The sequence below is a fragment of the Saccopteryx bilineata genome, chromosome 3 (assembly GCF_036850765.1).
Source record: "Saccopteryx bilineata isolate mSacBil1 chromosome 3, mSacBil1_pri_phased_curated, whole genome shotgun sequence".
NCBI classification, from domain to species: Eukaryota; Metazoa; Chordata; class Mammalia; order Chiroptera; family Emballonuridae; genus Saccopteryx; species Saccopteryx bilineata.
The window spans coordinates 237,055,072-237,067,722 of NC_089492.1; the positions used below are offsets into that span (position 1 = coordinate 237,055,072).

General features: G+C 42.9%; 1 protein-coding gene across 1 annotated transcript in view; it reads right to left on the reverse strand.

Annotated features, from left to right (window-relative positions):
- Positions 1–638: 638 nt before the first annotated feature.
- The window catches only part of CACHD1 (cache domain containing 1), a 265,693-nt gene continuing 253,680 nt past the window's right edge, over positions 639–12,651 (reverse strand). Inside the window, exons 26-27 of the mRNA XM_066268985.1 lie at positions 11,812–11,913; positions 639–3,444 (exon numbers count right to left, since the gene is read on the reverse strand). Of these exons, the coding sequence (XP_066125082.1) occupies positions 3,206–3,444; positions 11,812–11,913 (341 nt within the window). The 3' untranslated portion in view covers positions 639–3,205. The remainder of the gene's footprint in view (positions 3,445–11,811; positions 11,914–12,651) is intronic.

Genomic DNA, 12,651 nt, shown 5'->3' on the forward strand with positions numbered 1-12,651 from the left:
TGGATCCCGGTCGGGCGCATGTGGGAGTCTGTCTGACTGCCTCCCCGTTTCCAACTTCAGGAAAAAAAAAGAAAAAAAAAAGAAAAAAAAAAGAGAAATATATCTTTCAACTTGATTCTTTTTTACTGAAGATTTAGGAAAAAATTCTGAATATGGCATTGTATTTCAGCCAGGAAAATCACCACTCCTCTGTTCAGAAAGAGACCAAAAAGGCACCGATGAGACTGGGCTGGGCTGTTCTGATCATTCTACCAGATAGACATTAAAAAATGTAATCACAAGAGAAGTCCATCGCTAAGTGATTTTCCAGGGTCTCTTTCCACATATACCAGTCGCTCAGACATGCAAAACAAACCTGTCTGAGTAAATGTGACAAAGCTTGTCAAATAAAAATATTAATGAAGTTTTAGTTGAGCATTCAAAATAAATCAAGAGAGAGACAGAGAAAAACTTGTATTTCCCCAAATGTCTAAAATAAGCATTTTTGAGAAGCAGATAAATAGAGACCACAAGAACTAGATGGGTCTGAATGAACCCCACTGGTATGGGCCACAGATGGGAAAACTTTCTAGCTATATAACACGACCTGGAACAGCCCTAGCTCTTTATTAAAAAAAATTGTTCATAGATATGTATTTATTGCCTTTTATTATTTATATTATCTTTCTTTCTTTTTCTTTTACTTATTCTTTAATTGATTTTAATTTATTGCGTTTACATAGATTCAAGCGTCCCATCAAATCGTTCCCCCCACCTTGGCTCTTGGTGCTTCCTGTCACTGACAGGTAGTGCTGGTTATAGGCATGGAGAGGCCATAGTGAATGAAATCCAGGCACTGATAGGACCTCCTCCAGGATTTCAGGGAAGACTGGAGTTTAACAAGGCCATGGTATGGGGGAGCCAAAGGACCAATACTACTGGTCACCACAATAAAAAGTTTCCCAAAATGCATTTTTCCTTCTAAATAACAACAACATGAACAACAAATGTTTAAACAACGTTGTATGTAACACTTAGGTAAGAAGACAAAAGGTAACTTAGAAAATCAAAACTTCAGTCTAAACTTCACAAACCTGGGTCTCCTCCTCTCCAGAAAGTGTAAAACAGTTATGTTTACTTATTCAGGCATAATAATTCAATTGTTTCCCCTAAAAAGTACAGGATAGAGGATAGACATCACAGAAGACACAAAAGTACATTTCTGTTATATATTTGAGTAGGCTGTAACATTTTTTATTTAGAAGCTCTAAGTTTTGTGATTATTTTCTTGAAAACACCAAGTTCTGTCCCCCACCCGTATCAAGAAACTAGAGTCTTAACACAAAGGGTCTTAGCTTTAGGGAAAAACCCCAGTTGCCCCATGGAGAGGTTTTATTTTCCAGGAAGACAAGAAAGCCGAGGGTTCTCTCCAGCAGTTATAGAGAATAACCATTAATTCATTATTAACGACATGAATTTAGATGTTCAGGAAGGAGGACATCTAAATGCTTTCTTTTCATTTTATCCCATTACATTTCTAAATTTCTTAGCAAATTCAAGATGGTCAGAGAGCTCCTGAAGCTGACTGCAGCCCTGAACGGAAGTCTACTTTCGGTTTGGCAACTGATTTGCTAGGTTACCAAGTGAATATAATTTGACTTGAGACAAGCGATGGTACTTTAACAAATCACTATAGCCACCACAACTGTCCATTCATACAGTTTATTCCACTAGACTGCAATTTTATACACAGTACGGAAGGGTTTCCTGATAGCACACATACTTTACCTCCTGTACTGCTGAAGAACCATTTTTTTTTTTACATTATATCATAATACCCTATCATTAAAACATTACTCAGTGAATTTTTTTCCAACTACATATAAATGGAGATTTACCACACACACATGGTGCAAGAATGTCTTTATAACATACTGGAATCACAACATGTGAATCTAAAAATACATCACTGTAATTAGAACACTACCTTAACATTACAATGCCATGTTGTATTAGCCCGACTTGATTAATCTCTGTATACATCACAAAGCAGTTTGGTGGATAAGTCTTGGGTAACTGGCAGCAGCTTTGAACTATGATTTCAAAAGAAATCTTTAATACACAATCAAAATTTTGAATTTTAAAAACTTCTTCCTTTATGTGTTCAATACTCTCAAGAATCAAAATAGGACGTTTTCTAATTTCTGGTCTCTGAAACAAAGAGAATAAATACAATCGTCCCTCAGCTGGAAGGCTGGGGTTGTAATTTCAGGTTTAGTAGAAACCTAAGACAAGCATTTTAAGGGGAGTGGGAATGTGTTAAAAAAATTTCTTTAGAAGCTTCTTGGATTTGTTCGCCCCTCCCCACCGCTGTCAAGCACAGAGAAAGAACGCCGTACTGCATTACAAATAAAGGTGTGTAGCCATGAAATGATGTTCTAAAGAAAATGTACGTAAACAAGTCGAGAGAGAAGGATTTCTTCATTTTCCCATTTTGTGGAGTGGGGCAGTGGGACGAGAGCAGTTAAATAAGAAATAGAACTCCTCAGTCAAAGAACCATTTCATTACACACAAAACAGCTAGGGATCCTTGCTGGACATTCCTCAGGTGTTTCCTCCCCCCCTCAAGTTTGAGAATGTTTGAAAGTTCAATAAATAGTAGAAAAATAATCCTTTACTTAGAAATTCTGAGATGCATCATTTAGAGCTTAACACGAGTCTCATACAGCAACCCTGGTATCTAGGCACCGCTAAGAGACGAAGTGAAATCTTCAGAGCGCACATGTCCGTCCAGACGTACCGCATTCCCAGTCTCGGGCTGGGCATGTTTTTCTCTCTTCCAGTTAAGGAGGGCCGACTGCTTCTGCGTCCTCGGAACATTCCTCTGGCTCAGCTTAACGAAGGTTCCCAATGTTTCATTTATAAGTTTTGTCTCTGTTTGGAGGTTTGCCTTCTGTTCCATTACGTTGGACCATGGCAGGTTCATTTATCAGGCTAATGTCCCCCTCCGTTCCAAAACCAGCCTGGCGCCCTCTCAAGTGTGATTTTGCCCCTTTTCTCATTTTCAAACATATTAAACAGGCAGGAAATGAGAGTATGACCACTCTGGACAAAGCCCCACTCTGGATGAGGGGTTTCTTGCTGTGGATTTCACACTGGTTCTTTTTTCCCTCCAGAACGTTCTGTAGCTCCCAGATCCCATCTCTTCACAGAGAGCAGGGGACTGTTAGCATTCCGCATCCACAGTGTGGACTGTCACCGCCGCCTGCAGGTGGTGGCTGTGGTGGAGCGTGGGGTGGTGCAAACGGTAGTGATGGAACTTGTTACTTAGCAGGGCTGCGGTCTGAGGCGGGGTGTCCAGGTCCAAGTCCTCATCGTGGTTCCCCACATCAACCCCCGCTGACAAGGGGTCATTGTTGCCCGGAGGGTTTTCGCTGTCTTCCTGTGGGCTCATCGTACTGTAACCTAGAACGTGAACAAAACAAACGAGCCGCTGAGAGCTTCCAGACACAGGAAGGAGATGTCACCTAAGATTTCTGGGGCAGTAGGAGCTGTTCCTACCTTTGCGCTACACAGATGCAAACGTATGCAGGCTGTCAGCAAATGGTGAGGCGACTTAATTTTTAAAGAGATCTTTTTGTTGACTGTTTTCTTTTTCTTAAAACACATACATAAGATATACCTACTCATTTCAGACAACCAATAAAGTCTAGATAAGAAAAAATATATATACAAGAACCTTTCCCTAAATCAACAAAATAAACACTACAAATACCTCACGCCCCATTGGATCCACAGACAACCACCAGGGACATTTGGGGAATTCTCCCACATTATTTTTTTATTCATTTTAGAGAGGAGAGGGAGAGACAGAGAGAGAGAGAGAGAGGAAAGACAAAGAGAGAGAAGGGGGGGGAGGAGCTGGAAGCATCAACTCCCATATGTGCCTTGACCAGGCAAGCCCAGGGTTTCAAACCGGCGACCTCAGCATTTCCAGGTCGACGCTTTATCCACTGCACCACCACAGGTCAGGCTCCTCCCACACTTTTACTTGTGAGCAGATGAAGACTTTTTTATTTTAAAGGAAAAAAAAGGGGGGGGGGGAGCAGCTTCAAGAAAAAGACTCTAACTGGTCTCAGCTCAGTTGGGGGCTGGTGGGCAAAGCTGGGCTTCAAAATGCCCGAATGTGACACAATAGTAGGAACAAAAACAAGTGCCACTGTTACCTGCCCACCTGCGCCAGGGCAGGCACTGATGCCCTGTAACTCCTGAATGACAAGGCATATATTTTAACATCCATTTCATAGGTGAGGGAAGCGATGATCAGACATGAACGAACCCGCCTGGAACTCCACGACCTAATGAAATGCCCACTCTACCTACCCCCATACCAAACCAGCAAAGGACTCAACTATTCTCTGTGGAAACTGGCTCAATGCATTGGAAAATTAATTTCTTTGGTATTCTAAGTAATACATGTTTCAAAAGAAAATGCCCTTGCTGATCAAAGGATTCCATTCCAAGAACCCTGGCATGTTTTTAAATATTGCAAAAATCCCCTCTAAAGTTTTTGAGACGTGACAGCTCATTAATACTTCTGCTGCATCTCCAGTCAGCATCAATCAGCGCTCACCCACGGGTGGTGCTAATCACATCTGTGGCTGCAAAACTGACGTGCTTGCAGACATCCAAGCAGGAACAGCTGGTGGTTGTAAGTGTATGCTCCGCGCAGAAATGAGAAAGACAATTCTCTATCCTCAATGAAACATTTCCCAAATGACAGAATTAGTTAAGTCAGTCCAATGCAACAAATATTTATTGGGCATCTACTATGTACAAGACATCATGCTGCCCGCCACAGGAGACACCAAGATGAAAACCTGGTCCTTGTACAATGAGTTCAAAAACTAGTGCTTCAGAAACAAAACCAGTACAAACATAGCTCAACCAAATGATTCAGTTGTTGAAGACCATCCTGGGGCTGGAGGGGTAAGACTATAAAACATGAATAAGAGCCACCTCTTTTCCTTAAAGATTTCACAACCAAGTATGAGACAGATTTTCATAACACTAAGCCAGTGGTAGTCAACCTGGTCCCTACTGCCCACTAGTGGGCGTTCCAGCTTTCATGGTGGGTGGTAGCGGAGCAACCAAAGTATAAATAAAAAGATAGATTTAACTATAGTAAGTTGTTTTATAAAGATTTATTCTGCCAAACAGCGAAAATCCGACATAAAGTACTTGGTAAGTAATTATAATTATATGCTTTAACTTGCTATAACTCTGCTTTATAAATTTTATAAAGTAAAGTTACTTCCCTACTTTATAAATCACCATTACTGTGGAACCGGTGGGCGGTTAGAAAATTTTACTACTAACAGAGATAACAAAAGTGGGCGGTAGGTATAAAAAGGTTGACTATCCCTGTGCTAGGCTCACTTTAATGCAGGTATTAGTAAATGCCATAACTGAGGGATAATTAAAATCCAGAACATGGAATAACCGCTTCTGGCTGGGGGAATGTGAATGCATCACAGAACTCCTATTTTAGTTGGACTTACATGGATGAAGAAGACTTGGGTAAGTGGATCTGAACAAAAAGAAGAGGTGAGCACAGCCACAGAGGTGTGGAAACCTAAGGCCATTCCTGCTCCATGTGGCTAGGATAAAAGCAAGCAGGTAGCTGGAGAATTGGGCAGGCGGAAGGCAGAAAGGTGAGCTCAAGTCAGATTATAAAGGCCATGCCAAAGCATAGAAAATGAAGAGGCAATACAATGTAAAATACACCCCTGCCCCAAATATGACAGAATCATTTCTGTGTTTTAAAAAGAGCGTTCTAACAGCAGTTTGGAAGATGAATATAAAAAGGGAGCGGGGCAGTCAGAAGGTTATTGCAATAGCCAGATGAGAGATAAAGAATTCAAACTAAGGGTACGGAGCTGGACAGATATTAAAAATATCTCAAGGGTGGAAACGCGAAGTTGGTAAGTAATTAGATGGGGGGCGGGGGGCAAAGGGTACCTACCTACAGAGAACCGTGACTTGGGAGTCGGGATGATAAGAAAGGGAGACTCAGAAATTCTGAGTCTCGGAAGAAAAGGATTTTTGTTTTTGCACACCTTGATTTTGAGTCTATGGGTCACAGATGTGGAGAAGTCAGGGCAAAAGAGTACAGTGATATGTGTGCCTGCTGTTAGCAAGTGGCTTCTGGGTGCCAGGGTAGGGGTTCAACAGAATATGGGGTAAGGGAGGTCCCAGCTCCTGAGACGCCCACAGTCAAGGAGAAACAGGTGCTAAAACAGAGACCTAAAGTATACCAAACCCAATTAGCTTGGTTAATTCTTTGTTGTTGTTTTTTTTTTCAGAGACAGAGAGTCAGAGAGAGGGATAGGCAGGGACAGACAGACAGAAATGGAGAGATGAGAGGCATCAATCATTAGTTTTTCGTTGCGCTTTGCAACACCTTAGTTGTTCATTGATTGCTTTCTCATATGTGCCTTGACCGTGGGCCTTCAGCAGACCAAGTGACCCCTTGCTTGAGCCAGTGACCTTGGGCTCAAGCTGGTGAGCTTTTGCTCAAACCAGATGAGCCCACGCTCAAGCTGGCAACCTCGGGGTCTCGAACCTGGGTCTTCTGCATCCCAGTCCAATGCTCTATCCACTGTGCCACCGCCTGGTCAGGCTTGGCTAACAATTCTTGAGGAGGTGACAATGTGGCCCTCAAGGATTTAGTAGGAAAAGGGGTGGTGAAGTGCTATATTGGCTTAAACCACCGAATGCTCTACATAGAAGAGTCTAAAGTAGAACACATGGTTTTACTAAAAGGTCAGTATATGTGTTGACTATTTTTGGCCAACCTTTGGAGCTAGGCCATCTTTATCTTTGCTTCAAATACTCCTGGGCAGCCCTCCGTCTCTGCTCATTTACACGCCCCCACAGGAGCTGCTAATTCATGTTCACATTCATGATATTATATATTTAGCTCATGGTTTCTAAGAAACGTTTTGATGGTTAGGGATTGTTAGGTCTCTCTGGGGACTCAATCACCACCTTGTGGTCACAGAGAATAACTGCAGGCCAATATCTGCACCTCTAAAAATGGTCTCCTGCTGCACTGAGCAGTTTTTTGACCAGGTTTTCAAGGTTCAGCATTTGCCTTTGGAATCTTTCGGAATTTGCTTCACTGGGGGGAAATTCCCCTCTTACCAAGAAAAAAAATGTTGCTTCAATATACATATGCATCAAGTTTCTAATGAGATGGCAACCAAAACAGGTTCAAATATATATTGGTGGTTTTCAACCTAAAAATAAGCCAATAAATGATTAGACAGAGCACGATATTTTCCAGAATAATAACAGGCAAAGCAGATATGTAATTAAAAGTATAGATAGGTAGCAACTATTTTTAACCTTCTCTAGTGACAGTAACAGTTGAGTGCTGAAAATAATCATTCTAGGTGGCCTTAGAGCAGGGGTCTCAAACTCAACTCAGCATGTGGGCTGCAGAGCAAGATCACAGCCGTTCGGCCAGCCGCACTAGGTCTACAAAAGGCAACTGTTACGCAACACTTTTCAGTGTCACAAAACGACCAGAAACTGTAGTTCGCATCACAACTGCTGTTAACTAAGCTAATATCTAGCTAGGATGCTAAAGAAATGAAAAATACAAGTAGGCCCCTAGGCTTACTTAATTTTATCCAAAATATTTTGAACTTCGTGGATTAGTCTGCGGGCCGCACAAAATTGTTCGGCGGGCCGTGAGTTTGAGACCCCTGCCTTAGAGTATGGACAGAAATGGTTCTATTTTTCAAAAACCATTCTTATTCTGAATATAGTTTTCTTTTGAAGATAAAAAAATTAAAAGTATATTCCTTTGAAATACAAAACTGTTGGCCATATTAAATATTTCTAAATTAAAAATGCAGCCTGAAAGTTTCCAAGTTTAGCCTGTAACAATTTTTTAAAATATATTTTTAAATTATTTTTATTTATTTATTCATTTTAGAGGAGAGAGAGACAGAGAGAGAGAGAGAGAGAGAGAAGGGGAAGAGGAGCAGGAAGCATCAACTCCCATATGTGCCTTGACCAGGGAAGCCCAGGGTTTTGAACTGGCGACCTCAGCATTCCAGGTTGACGCTTTATCCACTGTGCCACCACAGGTCAGGCATAACATTTAATTTTAATTCTAGGAACATCACAAGTCTGAACCATACCAAAAAAGTCTAGTATGTCTGGTATTTATATTTTGAACTATGTTATTTTTTTGAGTTTCCTTTCATGTATAAGAACCCAAAACTCTTGTGGAAATAAGGTCACATGAAAAAACGATGGTCCTACAACCCTACCTGTTCAAGAGCCAGCACATGCCACTTTCCCCTGGACCTTTCATGATTTCCCTGCAGATAAAAAGGACTATCGCCCCATCTCCTCTGTTCCACTCCTTTCCGGAAGCTGTCCTGTTTGGTCTCTTACTCGTCTTATGAATGCATGCATTCATTCCCTGTTTCCTCCTAGACTGTAAATTCCTCAAGGGCAGAGTGGGTAGGAGGGTAGGGAGGTCAACCCTGAGCTCATGTCTGCCACCCATTATTTAATCCTCACAACAATTTTACTGAGGAAGAATTCTAATCCTGTTTTAATAAGGAGGGAACTTGAGGTTCAAAGTACTTTCATTAAGGTCTCACAACTTGTAAAGAGGAGGAGAGTTGAGATTCCAGGTAAGCTTTGTTTGACCCTCTCCTATAAACTCTTCTATGTCAAGGACGCCTCACCTACCTGACCTCTCCCCTCTCCTCCCCTCCCTCCCTCCCCTGTGCCTAGCAAAGAGAAACCAACACAGCCACCACACAGGAGAATACACCGATGAGCCAGAAACATGCTGACAAAACATAGATTAGATCCTTGTTTTAATGTGTACATATGGCTTATCCTCTAGGCCAATGGTCCCCAACCTTTTTTGGGCCACGGACTGGTTTAAATGTCAGAAAATATTTTCATGGACCGGCCTTTAGGGTGGGACAGATAAATGTATCACATGACCAAGACAAGTGTCAAGAGCGAGTCTTAAGTGGACGTAACAGAGGGAATCTGGTCATTTAAAAAAAATAAAACATTGTTCAGACTTAAATATAAATAAAACCAAAATAATGTAAGTTATTTATTCTTTCTCTGAGGACCGGTACCAAAGGCCCACGGACTGGTACCAGTCCACGGCCCGGGGGTTGGGGACCGCTGCTCTAAGCATCACAGGGACATTAACTTGATGCCACCAATTTTAGTGACCCACCACATGGGTTCAGGGATACGACAACAGGCAGTTAAATGCTATTGATTTTGTAGTACATCTGGAATTATGTGGAATGTCAATGTCTTCCACTTTTAGTATTGCACTGTCTTCATGAGAAAGTATTTTTTATTCCTTGGGGATAACAGGGATCCAATTACTGTGAAAAATGAAAGAAAACAAGCCCTTAGCTAGATTCCATGGCTTTCAGATACTGACACTGCACTATTCCTTTTATCTAAGCTGTTGTTTCATGTGCCATTTTTACAAAGACAATGGGAGAGCTAATGGGACATCTTCACTATCACTCAGCATTCCAATTTATACTGAAGAAATTTCTATTGAGGGAGAAAGAGGGAAGGGAGGGAGGGAGGGAAAGGAGAGAGGAAATGGAGAGGAGGGAGAGAGGAAGGAGAAGGGGGAGAGGAGAGAGAAAAAAGGAAAGAAAGGGAGAGGGGGAAGAGAGAAAGGGGAAGGGAGAGAGAAGGGGAGAGGAGGGCGAGGAGGAGAGGAAAGGAGGTAGGGAGAGAGGGAGAGAAGAGAACTGAGTATTTCTGCTGAATAAGAAATTATTTCTGTTGAACTTAAGTAGCCTCAAACCTGTTTTATTATTCAGAGGAGAAGAGGCACAGCACTGCCTGGCAGAATGCATTCATTAATGTTCAAAGGTTTTTAGGGGAAAAAGGCAGAAAGTCAAAGAAATTGAAAAACTGAAGTTCTGCTTTGACTCTCTGTAGAAACCCAACGTTTCTATTTAGTTGGTGGGAACAATGTCATTCAAAACTCAAATGAACAGTCTCCAATTTACAATCAGAGCTTTAGCTTCTATTTTCTAAAGGAGTCTAAGTACCGGCTGCTGTGTAGAAAGAAGGCCACACGGGCTGCTTTGACGAACATCCACTCCTGCATTTTTTAGCACAGGTGTGGGAGCACTTTGTTTGAAGCTATAGTTTTTTTGGGTTTTTTTCTTTTCATGGCAGATATGGAGAAAGCAGAGTCAAAAGGCATAAATGTAGGCCCTGGCCGGTTGGCTCAGCGGTAGAGCGTCGGCCTAGCGTGCGGAGGACCCGGGTTCGATTCCCGGCCAGGGCACATAGGAGAAGCGCCCATTTGCTTCTCCACCCCTCCGCCGCGCCTTCCTCTCTGTCTCTCTCTTCCCCTCCCGCAGCCAAGGCTCCATTGGAGCAAAGATGGCCCGGGCGCTGGGGATGGCTCTGTGGCCTCTGCCCCAGGCGCTAGAGTGGCTCTGGTCACAACATGGCGACACCCAGGAGGGTCGCAACATGGCGACGCCCAGGATGGGCAGAGCGTCGCCCCCTGGTGGGCGTGCCGGGTGGATCCCGGTCGGGCGCATGCAGGAGTCTGTCTGACTGTCTCTCCCTGTTTCCAGCTTCAGAAAAATGAAAAAAAAAAAAAAAAAATGCAAAAAAAAAAAAAAAGGCATAAATGTATTATTTATGCATTAAAAAACCCGATTCTGGGGAAAAAAGTAAATATTTCTGGAAAATCAAACAGCTACATAAAAAACAAAAAGATTTTACAATTACAGGGGAAGTCCTACCAGTCCCATTATATTTTGAGTGGCAGTGACACTCAGCAGGACCCATCTGCTCTTCTCTGTGACCAGCCACAGGGAGACTGGGAAGGTGAGCAGCAATGCGGCGGCCAAGCACACACAGCTTTGGTACAGCACGTGGAATTTATAATTCATAGTTCATTTGGCATGCAGCACCTTCTCACAGTTCAGCCGGAGCCCTCCTGAGCATCCTACAGGTACTTCATACCAGTGTTTTTCAGCTGCTGGTCCATGGACCAGCCGGCCAGAAATTTCATGCCCAAAAAGAGTTAACCACCCTGATGTTGAATGAAGATTACAGACCCAATGATCTTAGTCAAATTTGCTTATGCTTGGAGTGATTTCTGTCTTAGTGGTCCCTGATATAATTCAACTATTTTCACCCATCCCCAAGTGTAAAAGAGATTGAAGACCACTCACTGTTTCACACAAACTCCGTGATTGTACACGCTAGTCCCTCTGCTCTTAACTTTCTTTCCTCATCCTGTAAGGCCCAGTGCAAATGCCGTCTCATTAATGAAACTGCCCCCAAGCCTCCCAAGGCTCACGGTCAGTGCGGAGAACGCCAGAAGACAGCATGGACTCTTGCCACGTTCCAAAAGTACCCTCCTGGGAGAGCCCTGGACGACGCCAGTGAGTACGACCTATGAGGCTGCCAATGTACCGAGAACCACGTGGGGTGGTGAGCAGGTGTCATTTAGACCATCCGAATCCTTATTCTTGGAGGAGCCCTAGGAAGCCACCTGTGTGCCCAGAGGTCATCTCACTTGTGCCCGGGAGTACTGAGACATAAGCAGAACTTCCCTTGGGCTCTTATAAAAGTGTCATGTTGGAATGTGTCTTTTTGGAAAATGATGTCAAAATAATTTACTTGAGCACAGAACATAAAGAGAGAGAAGAGCCGGTCTGAGCACTGGCCCACAGGAGTCCACCAGGCTCCTCAGGCCCTCGCATACAGGAAGCTAGACCTTACCGTGATCGCTTTCGGTTCCTGATCGACCCCAGTAGCGACGCCTTCTTTCCGGACTGTGAGCGTGCCGTTCAATAACTGCAGCTATAAACCGGGTATTGCTGACTGTGGGAGGCAAGGAGGGTTGGTGAGTCGCTCTTACGCCAGTATCCTTATTCTATAAGTACCTTTTCCTCGAGCAGGGCTCATTCACACATAAGGGTTATTCTGTGGAGAGCTAGGATAGGGAATTTAAAAAGAATTCTAGGGGAAGCAGGTTTTAGAACTGGGGCAAGGAGAGTCCTTAACAACAGATCTCCAACATGCATCCAGAAGATATGCTCTAAGCAGCTGAAGGCCATGGTATGTCAACACAAATGGAACTCCTTTTGATAAAGGAATGCCCCTTGCCCCAAGTTATATATATTAGGGATTTTTAAAATGCATACTTGATGGCTCCTTTTCTAAAATACTATGCTGGATAGTAATGAGGAGGAGAAAGAAAAGGAAGGGTGAGGTGTCTTAGGCCAAAACACTTGAATTCAAAAAAGGACATCATGAAACCTTTTGAGACTTTCTAAAAACAAAGCAAACACCTACACTTACTCCTATTGAACGTGGCGGGAAAAGACCCCATCATGCCAAAGCTTCTTAAATTTATTTATTTATTCATTTTTTTAGAGAGGAGAGAGAGTGACCGAGGGAGAGAAAGGGGAGGAGCAGGAAGCATCAACACTCATATGTGCCTTGACTGGACAAGCCCAGGGTTTTGAACTGGTGACTCAATGTTCCAAGTCAACGCTTTATGCACTGAGCCACCACAGGTCAGCCAAAGCTTCTTAAATTTTAATACAAGCCAAAAAG